We start from the raw sequence: 20300 nt of genomic DNA, 5'->3' as shown, positions 1-20300 counted from the left end.
AAGCATCATTTCGCAACTCCTCTAATTCATTGAGCTGGAGCTTCCTTTGAGAGCCAGCCTTGGTGAGTTCAAAATTCAGCTGCTTGATGGCCCAATATGCTTGATGCTCCAATTCGACTGGTAGATGACAAGCCTTCCCATACACAAGTTGGTAGGGAGACATGCCAATCGGAGTCTTGAATGATGTTCGGTATGCCTACAATGCATCATTGAGTCGCAGAAACCAATCATTTCTTGTCGAGTTCACCATCTTCTCTAGTATCCTCTTGCTTTCTCTGTTAGATAGCTCAACTTGACCACTTGTCTGAGGATGGTAGAGAGTTGCAATTTTATGAGTGATACTATACTTCTTCATGAGTTGCTCGAAAAATTTATTGCAGAAGTGCTTCCCCCCATCACTGATAATAGCACGTGGTGTTCCGAAACGTGCAAACACATTATCCTTTAGAAATTGCAGCACAACTCTATGATCATTGGTTTTGCAAACAATGGCCTCCACCCACTTGGAAACATAGTCAACAGCCACGAGAATGTAGAGTACCCATAAGAGTTCGGGAAGGGTCCCATGAAGTCGATGCCCTAAACATAAAAAAGCCCCACAACTAAGATCGGGTTCAACGGCATCATGTTTCTTCTTCCAATACTCCCCAATTTCTGGCATCGCTCGTAAGCTGAATAGTAGGCATGGGCATCACGAAAAATGGAAGGCCAATAAAATTCACTTTGAAAAATCTTCGCAGCGGTCTTTTTAGAACTAAAATGGCCTCCACATGCATGATCATGGCAAAAGGAGAGGACATTTTTCTGGTCACTCTCAGGAATACATCTCCTTATAATCTGATCTAGGCAGTATTTGAATAGATAGGGATCATCCCAAAAAAATGTTTACCTCTGCCAATAATTTTGACTTGTCGTGCTTAGGCCAATGGGAAGGCATCTGACCGATGACAAGGTAATTCACGATATTTGCGAACAAAGGTGCAGGAGTCTAGGAGATGTGCATCAGTTGTTTATCAGGGAACGTCTCAGCATTTGGCATAGCATCTTCATTGAAGTCCACAGTCAGTCTAGATAAGTGGTCTGCTACCACATTCTCGGAACCCTTCTTATCCCGAATTTCAATGTCAAATTCTTGCAGCAACAGGATCCATCGGATGAGACGAGATTTAGCATCTTTCTTAGACAGGAGATACTTCAAAGCAGCATGATCCAAGTACACCAATACTTTAGTCCCAAGCAAATATGATCTAAACTTGTCCAGAGCAAAACGATAGCTAACAACTCCTTTTCAGTGGTAGAGTAGTTCAGTTGTGCGTCATTCAGGGTCTTGCTGGCATAGTAGATGACATGAGGAAGCCTCTCCACTCTTTGCCACAACACGGCTCCCACAGCATAATCAGAAGCATCACACATTATCTCGAATGGCATAGTCCAATTAGGTGGCTGAATGATTGGTGTGAAGTTAAGGTCTTCTTCAGACTTTCAAAGGCTGCATGATACTTTTCATTGAAATCAAAGGGATCATCTTTTGCAAGCAAGCTGCACAGAGGTCTTGCTATCTTACTGAAGTCCTTGATGAATCTTCTGTAAAACCCAGCATGGCCTAGAAAGGAGTGAATCTCTTTCGTTGTCCGCCGGGGCAAAAGGTTAGAGATCAGATCTACCTTGGCATTGTCAACCTCAGTACCTTTGTGGGAAACAACATGCCCCAAAACAATCCCTTGTTTTTACCATTAAGTGGCATTTTTCCCAGTTCAGAACTAAGTTCTTCTCTTTACATCGCTCCAACACCAAGGTAAGATGGTGCAAGCCACTCCTCAAATGAAGATCCAAAAATAGAGAAGTCATCCATAAATACCTCAAGGTGACGTTCAACCATATCTGAGAATATACTGATCATACATCATTGAAAAGTAGCAGGTGCGTTGCACAAAACAAAAGGCATATGGCGATAGGCAAACGTACCTAAAGGACAAGTAAAAGTGGTCTTTTCTTGATCTTCTGGGTCCACCGGAACTTGATTGTAGCCATTAAGGAAAAAATAATAAGCATGGCCAGCCAGTCTCTCCACCATCTGATCTATGAAAGGCAAAGGAAAGTAGTCTTTCCTTGTGGCAGAATTCAACTTTCTGTAGTCGATGCACACCCGCCATCCCGAGTGAACACAAGTTGGGACCAACTCATTCTCCTTATTCTTGATTACTGTAATTCCAACCTTCTTGGGCACCACATGAATAGGACTCACCCATTTACTGTCAGAGATTGGGTATATGCATGATACCTGCATCTAGAAGCTTGATTACCTCAGCTTGAACTACCTCTTGCATGGCTGGGTTCAACCGTCTCTGTGGCTCACGAGAGTGTTTAACATTTTCTTCCAGGTGAATCTTGTGCATCACCACTGCAGGGCTGATGCCTTTTATGTCTCCAATTGACCACCCTATGGCTTCTTTATGTTCTTTCAACACATCTAGCAATTTCTGTTCTTGAGCCTCATTCAGGTCAGTAGCAATGATCACCGGTAGAGATTCAGACAGGTCAAGATATTTGTACTTCAGAGTGTTCGATAGAGGCTTTAGTTCCCACTTGGCAAGCTCAACTGCTGATGGACATGGATCAAGGGATGATGTCTCAATGGTTTCCCCAGTGTCAGTTTCTGTCTCAGGAGTTGAGTCTAACAAGACATCAGCTTGCTCAAGTAATGTTTCTAGTTCCATGTCGCCTCCAAATGCAGTAAGGCATGTTCCAAACTGGTCTTCAACACTTGGCTCGTTGACAGTCTCTTCCACTATCTCTTCTATTGCGCATGCACTTCTGGTCCCTTCATAATCAAATGGCTACCTACTGATATCAAAAATATTCAGCTCCACTGTCATGTTCCCGAAAGATAACTTCATGACTCCAGTCCTACAGTTGATTAAGGCATTAGCCGTAGCTAAAAATGGATACCCTAATATTACTGGAATCTGAATCTCTACATTTACAATCGGTTCTGTGTCTAAGATGATGAAGACCACAGGGTAGTAGAACTTATCAACTTTGATCAGAACATCTTCAATGATTCCTCTTAGGACTTTCACAGATCTGTTGGCCAGCTGAAGTGTCATTGAAGTGGGTTTCAACTTTCCTAATCCCAACTGAACATATACCGAATATGGCAACAGATTCACACTTGCACCCAAATCCAAGAGAGCTCTTTCAATCTTGGCATCACCTATCATGCACGCAATTGTAGGACAACCAGGGTCCTTATACTTGACAGGAATCTTGTACTGCAAAATAGAGCTGACTTGCTCAGTTATGAAAGCTTTCTTGGGAACATTTGTCCTTCTCTTGATGGTCACCAAATCCTTTAGAAATTTGGCATACGAAGGCACTTGCTGGATGGCATTGAGGAATGGAATGTTGATCTGCACGTGTTTAAACACTTCTAAAATATCATCAAACTTTGATCCTTTCTTGGGAGCCGTAAGTCATTCTGGAAACGGAGCTTTGGGAACAAACTTCTAGGGACTCTCTTTCGCCATTGGAACAACAAAGTCTGGTCCAAGATCTCTTTCAGGCTTGTCATGGTTTTCCTTATCTTTTGCCGCCTCAGTGGTTTCTTCAAGCATGGCCACTTGGTTATCCACTTGCCTTCCTAACCTCAAAGTTGTGATGGCTTGCACATGCTCCTGCCCATGAGAAGGGGCGGATGTACTCCCAATGACGAATTGTCCTTTTGGGTTGGGCAATGGTTGACTCGGGAACTTCCCTCTTTCTCTTTCCCCCACTTGATTGGCTAATTGGCCAATTTGCCCTTCCATCTTAGCAATAGCTTGATGTGTGAACTGCTTAAACTCTTGTAGATTTTGGCTATTGCTCATGGTGGCGTTCTTAAGCTCTTGTAGATTTTGGCTATTGTTCATGGTGACCTTTTGAAGCTCTTGTATATTTTGGTTACTTGTCTGTATGAATGCTTTGATTGTTTCTTCCAATGATGACTGTGGTGCCGATTGAGGTTGTGGCACTTGAGTGGTAGACTGGAAAGCAGGAGGTTGGGCTTGGTGAGATGACCAAAACTGATTTTGAGCTTGTGAAGGGAATCCAGAAGGATGTTGATTTTGAGCTTCAGTCAAGGTTCCTCCTTGATTTTGTGGTTGATTTTGCTTCCAAGAGAAATTGGGATGGTTCTACCATCTTGGATTGTAAGTCTCAGCAAAAGGTCCATTTGTTGGTTTTCTATAATCATTGAAGGCATTGACCTGTTCTGGAGGATATTCAGCACTTGTTGATAGATATGGGCAGTTTTGAGTAAAATGTATCGGGCTAGCGTATAAAGAACATACGTCAGCTTGGTAAATATTTGCTGCAGTTACTGGCTTGTTCAAAGCAATGGCTTCAATTGTACGCATAATATCCTTTAGTTGCCCCCTAATATCTTCATTGTCCTTCACCTCATAGAGTCCTTCCTTCTTGGTGGTAGTGGAACATTTTCCCCGATGACTTGAAAAATCTCATCGTTGTGAATTATCGGACAGTTCATCCAGAGTCTTATAAGCTTCTTCTCCTGTAAGATTCAAGAAACCGCCCACATTTATGAACTCGATCATGTAATGCTCCAGTTGAGTTAACTCGTTGTAAAAAAATTGAATGAGCCTCCAAGTCTCAAAACCAAGGGGCGGACACTTCATAGTCAGCTCTTTAAATCTCTCTCAGCTATCACAGAATTTCTTATCCTCCTCCTGATTGAAACTGCTGATCTTTTGACGAAATTCATTAATTCTAGAGATTGGGAAGAATTTGTTGTAGAACTTAGTCAATAGAATTTCCCAAGAGGTGATGGACTCAGGCAGGTTGGAATGTAACCAGGCTTTCGCCTTACCATTTAGGGAAAAAGGAAATAGTCTTAGACGCACCGACTCATCCGATTAGAAATTTTGAAATTTGAAAGTATTGCACCTCTCCAAAAATTCCTTCACATGAGCGTAAGGATCTTCATTCTCTAAACCATTGAAAGTAGGAAGGATTTGAATTACATTCGGCTTCAAATCAAAATGAGTAGCATTAGTACTAGGCAACACTATGCATGATGGAGTGTTGGTAGTTGGGTGCAAATAATTCCCTAAGGGTCCTGGGTGGATTCCTATTCCCAAGCGGTTCTCCAATCTCAACAGACTTTTCCGACTCAGACTCGGAATTTTTCAGCAAGCTTAGATTCTCTCTAGCTATTCTTTCGATCTTAGGATCAAAATTAGTAAGTTTCAGATTTAAAGATCTCCGCCCAAGCATAAACAAAATGCAAAAAAACTAAAATAAACTAATAGGGGAAACAGAATTCTCCAATGACCCAAGTTCGTTTCCAGGAAAGTAAGGGGGGTCACATGGACACTCTTAAGTCCCAAGACTTTCTAAACCAGAACTTACATAGATACTTGGATAGCGCCATAGACCCGCACTGCAATTTTTTATTTTATTTTTTATTACAAGATAAAATAAACAAAAATAACTAATGTAAAATAATAATAATAATAATAAAAAGAGAATTAACACAGAAGCATAAACTAATACACCAAAAATTAAAAACTAAAACTTATGACTTGATCAAAAATAAACTAAAACAAAAACTCACAAAATCGACAAAAAATAAATTTTTTACGAAGTTTCAGCTACTGAACTTATTGATGATGCCTGTAGGTAGTGGCTTGTCCGGATGGTGCTACAGTAGAAAGTTGCACGGAAGTCGCAAAACAGGCCAAAAACCCAAAAAAAATTCTATCCTTTTTTTTTTTTTTAAGAAACAAGAATAACAAAAACAAATAAAAATAAAAATCCTAACTATAACTAGTAGAAAAATAAAATCAATTTAGAAATAAATTGTTTTCAAAAATCAAACAATTCACTGGTAACGGCGCCAAAAACTTGATGTGAATTTTAATTATACTCGCAAGTATACGAATCGTTTGCAGTTAATGGATTGCAAGTGCGAGGTCGATCCTAGAGGGAATTGTGTTTTTGAAAACAAATTTATTACTAAATTAATCTAATCCTAACCTAGTTCCAAAAATTAAGAGATTGTTTTTGTGAATAAAAATCAAAAGTATAAACAAATTTAACAAGAGTGAATGTAATAAAATAAAAAGCACTAAGGTATCGGAATCCGCACTCACAAACTCCTAGCAACATATTATCATGATCAATGATATTTTCCAAAGTTCTCACAATAAAATCTTGAGTATGTTTTACTTTTGCTTCAAATAATTTAATCAAAACCATCTCATGTATCAATTCTTTACACAAATCACAAAAGAAATCCAATTTAAATCAAATCATCATGATTGTCCGTAAATCACAACAAGATATCCAATTTAAATTAAAACATCAATTGTATCCGTAGAATAAATCACAATTCACAAGAGATATCAAAAAAAATTTTAAACACAGAAAACCAAGCACAATCAATTCTATGGAACTATCTTAAATCATCAAATATATCCTTGAATCACAAAAGATATTCAAGAATCATTCCATAAAATTGATTGAAGTAAAACAATTGAAAAAATTAAACTATTAAATTGAAAAAAATATTATTTCACATGAGAAGAATGTTACTAATCATAAGTGATGCTTCATCCTCAACTAAGGTTAAGGATTTAGCCTCTCATGGAATTGAAATATAAAGCAAAAATAATTGAATCCATTAAAATTGAGAGACTTACAAAGTGTGGAAGAAGAAGAACTCAAACTTGCTCCTAAAAGAAAACCAAAATTCTGAATTGTTTCCCCCCTCTCCCTTTTCTTGAGGTTTAGTAATCTATTTATAGGGAGAAAACAAGCCCGAGAAGCCCTAGAAATCCCAGAAAAATCGTACTTCAATCTCTTAGTCAAATTAGGAAGCAATTTTAGTACAAATCGGAATATGATTCGCTCACATTTGTGGTCTTATATTGCGGGACATTTTTGGCATACCAAACATCCGAATTGGAAAAATTTTATTTCACAATGATTTTTAGTATTTTGAGTTAGCTTTCTAAATCCACTAATTTCACCTTAATCCGATACTCGAGATGAAAGTTATGATCAAAATACTATGACATGTGCAGAATCTGAATTCTAATCCGATTTTGACTCCAATTAGAGAAATTTTGATTTAATCCTTTTATTGATTTGGTTGAACATAACCACATCATCTAGGTCTTCTCAAATTGTGCTTTCTTCCAAGCTTTGCATTTTTCACCTTAAAGCTGCTGTTTTCTCTCAATGTCCTACAAAACACTAAAATACTAAAACTAACAAAAAACATTAGAAAATAGTAAGGCTAAAGGTTTAGCATATGGAAATTTGGGGGGGTCCAAATATACAATATTTTGCACTCATCAATGCTCAACCCTACAATAACGTGCAAATGTTATATTTTCTTACCTACTACATAAATAAATATAAATTGTTTGCTACATGAATCCAAACATATTGATCTAATCCTATCTTGTCATGTCATAAGAAACTAATTGGATCAAGCTACATTTATTATTTAGGAGCATAACTTCTATAGGAACTAGCACATATAAAATTTTTCGTAATTTTCAGGTTCTTATAGAAGTTATTCGATTTATTTAATTATCTCATGCACAAGTTGAGGTGTAAATTCGGTCAGTAAGCAGTAACTGAAAAACCGGGAAAGCAGTTTGGTACCCGGTTAGAAGTAATCGATAACCGGCTACTCGAAGCTGGTTACAGGTTTTAACATTTATATATACCCAGTTATAATCGGTAACCGGGTGTTATATATATATATATGATAAAATTTAAAAAATGTATATTAAAATTTAAAAAATATATATTAAAATTTAAAAAATAAAAATAAAAAATTACTAAATTAGCCTTAGCACTTAGGTTTTACTTTGATTCTCATCTTTTCCTTTTCGCCGAATACCCCAAATCCCATGCATGTCCCATCTGGTCCTCTTCGTACTCTTTCTGCCTTCACAAAGAGTATCAATCTCTCGCTCTCTACTCTGTCAATGGCGGTTGCTACTGCATGCTGTGGCCTGTGGACGAGCCCATCCAAGACAACCTTAGATGTCGTCGAAGCTCACATGATTTTGTGCATTTGATAACTAAATCATTTTGCTTGCCTGAATATTTGTCACCACAGTACGTGACATCTACATCTAATGGAGTGAGTTCACAAGAGCGGCATTTGGGATAATCTGTTCGAGGTGACGTCGTAGCTTTCATAGAACAATGATGATCTTTCTGACTTAAAACTTTTGTACACTGTTTTTTCCTAATTTTAGTACTCGGTCTGGATAACCGAATATCAACCGAGATAGTCAGTTATTACAAACTCGGTTAACCGGCTACCCGGTTACTGGAGCCGATTGGCAGTTTTAGCCAACTGGCTACCTCGAAGCCTGTTACAGTTTTAGCCAATAACCAAAAATCGGTTACGGGTTTTCACCCCTATGCATAAGCCTCAAATTAGGTTTCATGCCTTAATTACTAATAACTTCTCAGCAATAAGAACACGAATACCAAATTAGGTTTCATGCCATAATTAGTAATAACTTCGAAAAAAAAAAGAAGTAATAACTTCCAAAAAAAAAAGTAATAACTTCTCAGCAAGAAGAACACGAATACCTTGTCAAGCCCACTAATACTATTATAGTTGAACAAAAGCCTTGAACCCTTGGGGCTTGGGCCTATTAGTAAAGTTATAGATATTAGGGTTTCGTCTAACGTACGCCACCGGGGATAAGGCTAAGCACTAACACGAAGTTCTCGTGTCCAGGCCGTCCATTTCGTGCCCCCTGCGCACGTAAGCACCGATCTTTACGTATCACGGGCCCGTTCTGGCGAAATATATAGCCCCGTTTTAATCCAACGGCTCAAAATCGCAATGCGCACTCGATAAAGCCGTGCATCCACGCGGCGCACGATAGCTCTCCTCCCCTGAAAATCCTTATCGTTCTCCCCAGGGATGCGCGTTACTCCCTCCCCGCCAGTTTCTCAGTTTCTCTCTCTCTTTCTTTAATTTTCTTGCCGTTATTGACCGTTAAATAACGCACTTTTCAGATTCTTAGATCGGACCCAGGTACGTATAAATGTGTTTTTTCTTTTTGATAATTGGTTTTTTTAGAAGTGTTATTTAATTGAATTAACTTAGAAATGTAGCTCGTTTTTCATGTTAGTGATTGTTGTTCTCTATTTCTTTTTGTGGGATTTTTATAAGTGTATGAGATATGGAACTTGTGGAGGTTGGAAACGGATGGATCAAGTTTTTGGGATGAAATATTTTTGTGGCTTTGGTTTATTTCTGAGAGACCCATGTGAGAATCAGTGGGTTTGAAGGGATTTGAATGAGTTGGAGATCAAAGCTGCATTGTGGAGTTTAGTTTTCAAGAAAAGTTCTTTGGGTTCAGTTTGGAGCTTTATTTATGTAATTTGATTCAATTGGGGCATTTGGTTTTTTTTTGGAAATCAATGTTTGGCATGGTTGGTTAGGAAGTCATTCTAGGACCTATGTTTGTTGCGAGTGCTGTGAGTATTGCGTCCACGTTGAGAAAATATAAAGAAAAAGAGTAGTTAATATACCTAAGTGGACTCAAGCCCATTAGTTTAGGCTTTTGGGCTAAAGTGGTGTCCAAGTATGTATATTGAATCATTGATGTATTCAAGGTACAAACTCCTTAACCGTTTATCTCCCCCAACAATGTTTTTGAGAGCAGTCCTTTGTTTAAGCAGGAGATGTTTATTCAGTTAGGATTAGTTGGTTGATATTCTTTTAAAAGTAAATGCATTGCACATGCACATCTCATTTGGTTAATCTGCTAAGCCAATACCCATAAATGATGAAGGTTCTAAGATTAAAATAACCATGCCTTCCTCGACTTCCTTGTTAGTAATTGGTATCCGCCTCTTCCTATTTTGGAAACAAAATGTTTTGATTATGATTGCTGCAGCCAGAGCTGTCTTTAGCTTGGGTACTGAGCTAATGCAGTTCTTTTGATGCCACCAAAGTTGGTGGAAATTGGTGTATTTGGTAAAAAAAATTAAGATTAAAGAGCATATTTGATGAAGTTCTCGTACCTAAGATTTAAGAATGATAGGACTTATATTCTCTAATCAAGAAAGATGGTTTTCTAGAAAGCAGAGAAATGTTACCCTGTCTTGACAATGTTTGTTTGTTCTTTTTTTAACCTTCATGGTATTCCACCCTTTTGCATTGCCTATATACTTTGGAGTACAAGGAATTTAAGCTGCATGTCTCTCTCTCTATATATGTGTGTGTATCCTTCAGCTGCATTTTTTTTAAGCTTTTAAGTTTTTCCCCGCAGGTTTTTTATCTGTGATTTCATCCATCTGTCAAGCAAACAATGTCAGAAGGGACAAGTGTAGTGATGGAATCTTCTGAAAATGGCACAGATTATTCTCAGGATGATATTGACACCATAGAGGGAACGCCTGACAACACAATTTTGTCACGACAAACTTCTGTGAACCTTGTTCCATTTATAGGCCAAAGATTTGTTTCCCAAGAAGCCGCTTATGAATTTTATTGCAGTTTTGCAAAACAATGTGGCTTTTCAATTAGACGTCATCGTACTCGAGGCAAGGATGGGGTTGGTCGAGGAGTTACAAGAAGGGATTTCGCTTGCCATCGTGGTGGATATCCACAGATGAAACCATCAGAAGATGGAAAGATGCAGAGAAATCGTAAATCATCACGCTGTGGTTGTCAAGCGTATATGCGCATTGTTAAGCGGGCAGACTTTGAGGTCCCTGAGTGGCGGGTTACAGGCTTTAGCAATGTCCACAACCATGAACTGTTAAAACCACAAGAAGTACGTCTCCTTCCTGCCTATTGTACCATATCTCCAGATGATAAGATTCGGATCTGCATGTTTGCAAAAGCTGGAATGTCAGTGCGGCAAATGTTGAGATTATTGGAGCTAGAGAAAGGTGTTAAGTTGGGGTGTCTACCATTTACAGAAATAGATGTGAGAAATCTTTTACAATCTTTTAGAAATGTTGATAGAGACAGTGATTCCATTGATCTTATTGCAATGTGCAAGAAACTGAAAGATGAAAATCCTAACTTCAAGTATGACTTCAAAATAGACGGCCATAACAGGCTGGAGCATATTGCATGGTCTTACGCTTCATCAATTCAATTGTACGAGGCATTTGGAGATGCAATAGTTTTTGACACAACCCACCGCCTAGAGGCCTATGATATGCTATTTGGCATTTGGCTTGGAGTGGACAATCATGGAATGACATGCTTTTTGGGTTGTGTGCTGCTACAGGATGAAAATTTGCAGTCTTTTTCTTGGGCACTGAAGGTAAGAAGCTTATGGACATACATATGAAGGAACTGAGGACCATCATGTTTTTCTGCTCTATTAACTCATTTTAAATGTAAGCCCTCAGTATTCATGTCGGACATTAACTGCTAAATCTTGGATGGGCTGCAAAATAAACATTTAATGTGCCTGACCTTTATTTTTCAAATAGTGTTAAACTGGTCTTTGAATTTTGCGCCGACTTTTACTTATCAAAAAAAAAAAAAAAAAATTGTGCCAACTTTTGAATGGGGTGCAAAAACAAAACTGAGAAACATAAGAAATAGATTTATGCTTGATTTTGCCTTAGAGTGTCTGATCCAATGTTTTGCTGATATATGACTCTGCTGCATCTGAGGTATTATGATGTTGCATGTGATTCATCGTAAAAAAATTAACCAGATTTCTATTATGTAATCTTTTTAAGGATCTTAGTTATATTGACCTTGTCCTTCCTAAGCTTAGTTCGTTTATGTGATTTTAATTGCTCTGTACAGACATTTTTGGGCTTCATGAAAGAAAAGGCTCCACAGACAATATTAACTGACCACAACATGTGGCTGAAAGAGGCTATTGCTATTGAAATGCCTGAAACCAAACATGCCTTTTGCATTTGGCACATCATTGCAAAGTTTTCAGATTGGTTTTCTGTATTACTCGGATCACACTATGATGATTGGAAAGCTGAGTTTCATCGGCTCTATAATCTGGAATCGATGGAAGATTTTGAAGGGGGATGGAGGGAAATGGTGAATAAATATGGACTCCATGCAAATAAGCATATTGTCAGCTTGTATGCATTACGGACATTTTGGGCTTTATCATTCTTGCGTCGGTACTTCTTTGCGGGAATCATGAGCGCATATCAGTCAGAGTCGATTAATGCTTTCATCCAACGGTTTTTGAGTGCAGAGTCTCAACTGGATTGTTTTGTAGAGCAAGTGTGTGACTTTTATTTCATTTATTTCCTTCTTTTATCAATTTTATATGCCTCTCAAACCTGATTTTTTTTTTTTTTCTTTTCCCTCAGGTAGCTTATATTGTTGATTTTAATGATCGGATTGGAGCAAAGCAAAAGATGCAACGGAAACTGCAGAAAGTCAGCCTCAAAACTGGTTCACCAATTGAATCCCATGCTGCCACTCTTCTTACTCCCTACGCCTTCAGTAAACTCCAAGAGGAGCTTGTGTTGGCTCCGCAGTATGCCTCTCTTCAGGTTGATGAAGGTAGTTTCCAGGTCAGACACCACACTCAGATGGATGGAGGGTGCAAAGTGATATGGGCTCCTTGTCAAGAGCACATTAGCTGTAGCTGCTATCAGTTTGAGTTTTCAGGCATCCTCTGTAGACATGTTCTACGCGTCCTGTCAACTAATAACTGTTTTCACATTCCAGATCAATATCTACCCACCCGTTGGCGCAGTGTTTATTTATCTTCCACCAACCCCTTCCGGACTGCAACTACTAGAGAGCATTCTGAGAAGATTCAGTTATTAGAGTCCATGGCTTCAACCCTTGTAACGGAATCAATTGAAACGGAGGAACGCCTTGATGTTGCTTGTGAGCAAATTGCCATGATGTTATCGCGTATTAAAGAACTTTCTAGGTCAACACATGGCATGAATGACATTGCCTATAATTGTCCATCTGACTCGTTGCTTCTTCCAGAGGTGGAAGATGCAGATGGAATTGTTCAGAGTTTTACCATTGGGAATCCTCATGATTCTATCACTTTAGGAAAGCTTAAAGAGAGAAGGCCAAGGGATGGAGTTGATATTACCAGAAAGAGGAGGCATTGTTCGGGGCCTTGCTGTGGGCATTTTGGACATGATGGATCCGCTTGTTCAGTAATGGGAGATGATGATTTGCATGGAGATGCACTAGGGTATTTGTAGTGCGACACTGGAAATGGTATTAGATGTACAAAGCAATAGTATCACCTTTGTTAGTGACCATTGCCTTTCCAAGGGTCCTTTTTTCTTTATCCTCTCTGTCTACATTCCAGATTCTTTAATGCAAAAAAAAAAAAAAAAAAAAAAAAATGCTCCCTACTAAAGATGTGAGCTACGTTGTAATTGCATTCATAAACGTTCAGGTTAAGGTTTAGCTTAACATTCATGATATCGTGACACCCCTATGCACGCTATCTTGACTAAAAATGAACTATCAAAGCAAAATATATGTGCTCTTATTTCTGTGATCATGGCATTCGTTAACTAGTTGATATATATATATAAGATGAACTCCATTAAAATCATCAGTTGCCACAATAATAGATCCTTCCATATTATTTTCTCACTGTTTAGCTTTGATCTTTGTTTAGCTTATGCCTTGTGCTACTGCACTTTAGCCTTGCTTTGCTAGGATTTGGGAAACCTGGACCTGTAGGTTCAGGATATAAGACTCATAGATTTTATATATGTCCAAATTATTGCAGAGGGGTTTCTTGTTTATATTTTGGATAAATTTGATTTTATTTATGCCTGCATTCTTGCTTGATTATGATTAACAACTTTCACAGCTTTGGCATCCATATTCTCTTCTTATTCCCAATTCCCTGTAATGCATTTAACTCGTAAGTTTGGTCAGGCATTTAACTCGTAAGTGCATTTGATCAAGTTTAGAACCTGTTTGGAATTGCGTTGGATAAGCTTCTAAGAGATTTTTAGAAGAAAAAAACCCCATTTTTAAGCTTCTCCCAAATCATAGTTTTAGACTTTTTTAGAGCAAAAAAGTCAAATAGTGCTTTTTAAGTTTTTTACCAAACGGACCTATTTTTGCTTGGCACAACTTTTTATGTATTGAAATCACTTTTTAAGCTCCTTAACGCCATTTCAACAAGCTCTTAGTTGAATGGGGAAGAGTAACGATTTTTTGTAAGATTAAAGATGTTGGTAGAAATTGGCACACATTGAGAAATGGGATGATATATTAATACGACGCAACTAACTAAACCTTAAATTGCGTCGATTGTGTATTCTGTGCTACCTCCTAAGTCATTTCAATTTATCTTTTTAATATGAGAAATGCTTAGTGCCCCACTCCTATCCAACTCATATTCTACCATTGTCTACGTGAACCAATAATGTGAGAGATATTAGAGAGTGTATAGTGAGACTCTGATTTTTTAACAATATTATTGGTCCACGTAGACAAGGATAAGATAGGAGTGGGATGGGAGTGGGACACCAAGCATTTCTCTTTTAATATATGGTTTACATCATAACACAACATGTCTTTGACTACTGCAACCCGTGTTTGGTACATCTGAATAAAATGATATGAACATATGACTTTCATTTGGAAAGCCTAAGATTACAGTCGCTTTCCAAATCCTTAAGAACTACCTTTTGTTTTTGAGCCGTCGAGTATGGTTTTGCCTGTTGTTTTTCTGATCAAATTTATAAAAGGTATATCTTATTCACGTATACCCGCTTCAATACATGTAAAATTTCCACAATTCAATATCTTATCTACATGCAACACAACATTGTAACATTCACTTTGCATTTTGCGGTCTTTGACTACAACCCAGATTTTTAAAATCAAAATGGTGCAAAATCTATACCTTAGCTGAATCTTCACCCAAAGAAACCTTGCTTAGCCTGCTTGGCAGTGATCTGGCACTGCTGTTTGTAATTTTTCTTCCCCCAACCCGATGATTGTGCGACCCATAAAGTGCTCTCTGTGCCAGTGTTTTTCCCAAATTGTCGTTGGTTGTGCCTTTCGAGTTAGGCTTTTTATCTAATGAAGTTGATTGGTTGCTGTTGGTGCAGGCATCAATATTATTGACATTGCCCTTATCAGAAGCCATTTTTTTCTGAGTTGAAGAACTGAAATGAATAAGGAACTCTGGTATGGAAAAAAGCTGTATGGTAAGTTTGCAAGTCTTATAGAGGTGGCCACCAAAGGAATATGTTGGAAACAAGTGGCTTGAGAAGGAGAGCCACCTTAGTGGGGTGCATAAAGAATTCCCTCAAAATTCTCACTCTTGGAATATGTTTGTGTTGTCTTGTCTACTTGGGAACCAAAGATGCACCCAGGCACGCGTGACATCTTGGTTCTAAGAGTTCTCACAGAAGATTACTCTTGACTCGTGCCATGCAGTGTGTTGATACTATGGATCTGGCATATGCCCCTTTCCTCTGCAAACTGGATACAGCCCGATGAGGACACGTGTCCACCTTATTCTGTCTTGGGACACATGTCGGCATCTGAATGTGTCCTGTATGGACGGAAACTGGACAGAAGTGATCAGAGCCTTTCTAACACTGGATTTGTGGAAAAGCAATGTTTGTGCTTGTAGTAAAACTGAAGCAATGTGTGTAGCTGGCTGCATAGCCTGCACTGTACTAGATTCAATTTCTACGGTTTGCGCTAACATTCTGGAAAGGCATCTATATATCCATAGTTTTGTGTAAAATCCCTTGCTCAATCCAGCGCTGGCGGCGAGACATTCTGATTCAGCTTGGATGTTGGCATACATGTTGTCAAACCAAATTTTGGTGCATTCACAACCACAAACCGACTTTTATCATGCAGGGACTTGAGCAATAATTTAGATCATCAAAGCAAAAACCGACAATATGAGATTCTTTATTTGTCAATTCTCTCATTTTTGGTGTTATTTACTTGTAGCCCTTTGTGCGTTTTCTTCCAAGTTCCAACCCCACAAAAGGACTTTTGAACTTTATGTGCATTGCTCTGTCAACATTTGAGGCTGAGAATTAAAGTATATCTTAATCTTATAATTGATGATAATCGTCCAACTCGTTTTGATACCCTCTAAACTTTGGTCGACCTCATTAATTGAGTGACAAACAGTTGCACGAAAGTTCTTTACCATTGGAAAAAGAAAATGGCTAAGCTCGCAGTGGAAGTTCAGCATGTAAAATATTTTTTGAAAAAAGTTTATTCTTTTTAATTTTTGAGTGTTTGGTGCGGCGTAAAATATTGGTCAATCTGAAAATGTTTTCGGTTGAAAATGTTTTACAAATTACATTTTTCATTCGCATAAACCATTTTTCGTCGCTCCCCTACACCTCTAGACGGACTATTGTGAGAAGGTCTCTTATGGGGCTTACAAGTCCAAACAGGTTTCAGGTTGTCCAAACACTTATTTATACAAGTGGGCTCTAAAAAAGCCCTCTCACAATTATTTATCCAAATTACAAACAATATAGACAAACAATTATACTGGACCTCAATCTTATTCTCGAAGGCTTTCTATTCTCAAATACTCTTATAATGATATCCTCTTTGTCTTCTCTTTCTCTTTGCCTCGCAGCTTCTTATTACATTATATGAAAATATAAAAAATATTTGTTAATTTTTCGTACTAGCTAAACACTTTTTAGCTAAAATTGTTTTTGAGTGGTATGAAGCTGTTCCCACAAGTCTTCACATCTACGTAACCAGGTTAAGATGAGGCCAAAATGTACTTTTAAGCCCAAAGAAAGACAAATAAAAAGAGGAAAAGCTAAAAGTACACGCGTCCATGTATTGAATTCACGAGCAACAGCTCCACCGAACAAAACTCGGTGACTTAACTGTAACGAGCAGAATACCTTTAAAGCAAAAATTTTAAGACCAGTAATCGTTCTTTGTGTGAATACTTAGCATTAAAGCTCAGAACCCACGAATCTTTAGCCTTAAAGCAACCTTTCTTCCAAGCAATTCCGCAATTCTCTTTTGTCAATTGGAAAACTCGAACAAAACCCATGATGTCTTTCCTCTTGAGGCTGTATCAGTTGTTGTAGCTCTGTTGGACTTGAGAGAATGGCGATCACACATGCCGACCTTGAACCAAGCCGTCGAAGCACCGAGTTGGGCAGCAAAACTGGCGTCTCTCTTATGGTCTTGACCATTCTCTCCGGCCTATTTTGCTTCATTCTTTGTCTCATCGCGGAAGCCACGCGTTCTGAGGTATAACTTTTGAACAAATATGACATGAACAACCATATATAATTTGATGTCCCAAATAAGTGACAATTGTGTCGGATTTTGTTGCAGGTTGCATGGGTGGGAACAGGTAATAAAGGAAATGGAGGAAATTATGAATGTGTATATAGTGGCAGTGGGAAAACGCCATTGTTGTGTGCTGCTTCTGCCTTTGTTGGACTAGCGGTTGCCATGGTGGTGGAACATGCCTACATGTTGATTGCAGTGACCAAATCACCACCTTCGGCTCTGGTTGACTGGGACTCTGGCTCTGCCATTGCCAAGTCTCTAACATGGCAAGCCGGCTTTTTCTTTGTTTCAACTTGGTAATAAGTCATTTTCGATTGCCTCGCTTTTTTTTGTTTTTTTTCATCTTGTAAAGGTCACTTTTCGAGCTTTTGTGTGCAAAAAACCATGTACTTTCAGATTGTAAAACCAGGTTCTTTGAAATGATTATCCAACATTTGCAGAATTTATTGAAGTATTCTTGAGGATTTTGAAAGCCACCAAAGAAATCTTTCAATGTTAACTGTGGAATATCACTAACAAAAAATTCGTGTGGGTTCTTGTAGGATTTGTTTTTCCGTTGGGGAGATTTTGTTGCTGGTTGGATTAAGCGTAGAGTCGGGGCATCTTAAGAATTGGAACAGGCAAAGGCCAAGTTGCCTCGTTATCCGAGAAGGTTTGTTCTCCGCCGCAGGGGTGTTTTCATTGGCTACAGTCTTCTTCGCTGCTGGTTTATTCTTGACAGCATTGCGTGCGCAAACAATATCTCAAGAGCTTGAAAATGTGCGGCGGGAAGTGCTTGAGGCGTCCGCACTCTATGCGTCTCCGCCACATCGCATGGCAACCATTGCAAGGGAGAACCCCATAACCAGCGAGAATCATACGCAGCAACCGTTGTTTGAATTTCCACTGCAGGCTTTTAGCAAGCACTCCAATTTAGTGTGAAGCAAGCAAAGGATAGATTGTGCTTCTAGCTAAGCTAAAGGCACAAGTCGTATAACATAGAGAAGTTCTACATATATATATTCAAAATTACGAAATTGTAATTCATTTATTTTTGTAAATTAATCTACTGTAAAACTTCAAGAAACTTATTGAGATGGGAATATTTGCCCTTTTTTAAGTGACTTAAATATGGTCCTCACCATTCTCAGCCTTTTGGCTAAGCAGCATTGGCCATTGGGGTGAAAACCCAGAGCCGGTTAACCAGATTTATAATAATTGGCGGTTATTGGTGGGTACCAAGTTATCCGGACCGGGTACTGAAATATATAAAAAATGGTTTCTGTGGTGGTGAATGAGGGGAGTGCTTGAAGCAGAGAACTAGTACTCTTTGAGTGCAGTCCTCAAAACCAATGCAGTCCCCAAAACTAGTGGAGATTCTCTCAAAGAAGTCACCGGAGAAGCTCCTGCTTCCGCACCCAACAAATCTAGATCTTGAAATTTTGCGCTCAAAGGACGAGGCTGAAGCAATGGCGCCTTGGCTATTGAGACTATCATCTTCTTCTGAAATTCCAGTTTTCTTTTCCAAAAAGGACCCCAAACACTTCTCCTTGTGCTTCCCCACTGTACCGCCATTTCCTCCCAAATACAATACTACTCGGATCATCGGTGACCCATATCAGAGAACAAAGTTAACAAACCCTGTCAGCAACTTAGATCGGCGGAGATGAGAATCAGATTTTTTAGTAATTTTCTTATTTTAACTTTTTAAATTTTAATATATATTTTTATTATTTTATTATATATATATATTTATCTGGTTATCGATTATAACCGAGTATATATAATTACTAAAATTGATTATTGTTATTTTCATCCGGATATCAAAGTGGTTTCCGGTTTTGAGTTACCGGCCGATTTTTACACCTCTAATTAGCTTTCTTAAAGTTAAAATTTATGAGATATTTTGTAATTGGTAAATAACTCATAAATATATATATATATATTTTATTTTTTTGTTTAAGGAAATTCTGCCATCAAATTATCCTAGCTACTCCATATGATTTCTATGAAAGATCTAGACTGGGCATCTTAATTGTTTTTCAACTAAATTTTTTTTTTTTTTTTTTGAGGAAATTCTGCCATCAAATTATCCTAGCTACTCCATATGATTTCTATAAAAGATCTAGACTGGGCATCTTAATTGTTTTTCAATTAAAGTAATAAGATATTGATTCTTGTGTTTGAACGGTTACCTGCAAAACCTGTAAGGACAAAAATCCAAATTAGTTCATGGGGACTTGGATTCCTAATCTTTAATAACTTATTTTTTTTATTTTTTTTATTTTGACATGTTCACACAATAGAGGGTGAGGGATTCAAATTAATGACCTCCGCTTCATAAGGCGTGATCCTTAACCGATTGAGCTACCCCTTAAGAACTTAATCTTTTATAACTGAACGGGTTAATGTTTTCTCTGATTTTCAGATTACTTTTTCTGAGTTCTGAGCTATTCTATGAATTTTTGTATAAGAACTCATATAAAATTCCAATTTTACCCCAAAAAAAAAAAAAAAAAAAAAAAAAAAAAAAAAAAAACCCTTCAAAAAGTAAGAAAAAAAAAATTGCAAAAAAATATAAAAAAATAAAGAGACATCACTTTCCCTCCACCTCTTCACATGGAGTATTGGGTTGAAAGGGCCCCTGCCTCTCTCCCCCCCTCTCTCTAAAGGGGTACTTGGGCCTCTACGATAGGGACTTGGATTCCTAATCTTTAATAACTTTTCCTTTTATTCTTTTTTTATTATTATTATTTTGATATGTTCACACAAGAGGGGGAGGGAGATTCGAACTAATGACCTCCGCTTCATGAGGCGTGATCCTTAACCGATTGAGCTACCCCTTGAAGACCTAATCTTTTATAACTAAATGGGTTAATGTTTTCTCTGATTTTCAGATTACTTCTTCTGAGTTCTTAGCTATTCTATAAATTTGTATATAAAAACTCATATGAAATTCCAATTTTACCAAAAAAAAAATAAAAACCCCTTCAAAAAGTAAGAAAAATAAAAAATTGTTGAAAAATAT

At 38.0% G+C, this 20300-nt stretch overlaps 2 protein-coding genes across 2 annotated transcripts; both read left to right on the top strand.

Annotated features, from left to right (window-relative positions):
* The first annotated feature begins 8768 nt into the window (after positions 1 to 8768).
* On the top strand, positions 8769 to 13307 carry LOC133881181 (protein FAR1-RELATED SEQUENCE 11-like). The gene is made up of 4 exons (XM_062320133.1): positions 8769 to 9073; positions 10317 to 11324; positions 11822 to 12265; positions 12355 to 13307. Exons 2-4 carry the CDS (start codon positions 10356 to 10358, stop codon positions 13216 to 13218), a joined length of 2277 nt encoding a protein of 758 aa, XP_062176117.1. The 5' UTR covers positions 8769 to 9073; positions 10317 to 10355; the 3' UTR covers positions 13219 to 13307.
* Positions 13308 to 16832: 3525 nt separating this feature from the next.
* On the top strand, positions 16833 to 18570 carry LOC133858909 (uncharacterized). The gene is made up of 3 exons (XM_062294359.1): positions 16833 to 17248; positions 17336 to 17589; positions 17836 to 18570. Exons 1-3 carry the CDS (start codon positions 17102 to 17104, stop codon positions 18212 to 18214), a joined length of 780 nt encoding a protein of 259 aa, XP_062150343.1. The 5' UTR covers positions 16833 to 17101; the 3' UTR covers positions 18215 to 18570.
* Positions 18571 to 20300: the final 1730 nt, after the last annotated feature.

The sequence above is a fragment of the Alnus glutinosa genome, chromosome 1 (assembly GCF_958979055.1).
Source record: "Alnus glutinosa chromosome 1, dhAlnGlut1.1, whole genome shotgun sequence".
In the NCBI taxonomy this organism is placed as follows: Eukaryota; Viridiplantae; Streptophyta; class Magnoliopsida; order Fagales; family Betulaceae; genus Alnus; species Alnus glutinosa.
This window is presented reverse-complemented; position numbering and strand designations above follow the sequence as displayed.

Coding starts and splice junctions, on each gene's coding strand:
- LOC133881181 (XM_062320133.1), top strand. CDS start 10,356: ATGTCAGAAGGGACAAGTGTAGTGATGGAATCTTCTGAAAATGGCACA. Junction 11,325..11,821: donor CTTTTTCTTGGGCACTGAAG/GTAAGAAGCTTA, acceptor TGCTCTGTACAG/ACATTTTTGGGCTTCATGAA. Junction 12,266..12,354: donor TGGATTGTTTTGTAGAGCAA/GTGTGTGACTTT, acceptor CTTTTCCCTCAG/GTAGCTTATATTGTTGATTT.
- LOC133858909 (XM_062294359.1), top strand. CDS start 17,102: ATGGCGATCACACATGCCGACCTTGAACCAAGCCGTCGAAGCACCGAG. Junction 17,249..17,335: donor CGGAAGCCACGCGTTCTGAG/GTATAACTTTTG, acceptor ATTTTGTTGCAG/GTTGCATGGGTGGGAACAGG. Junction 17,590..17,835: donor TTTTTCTTTGTTTCAACTTG/GTAATAAGTCAT, acceptor GGGTTCTTGTAG/GATTTGTTTTTCCGTTGGGG.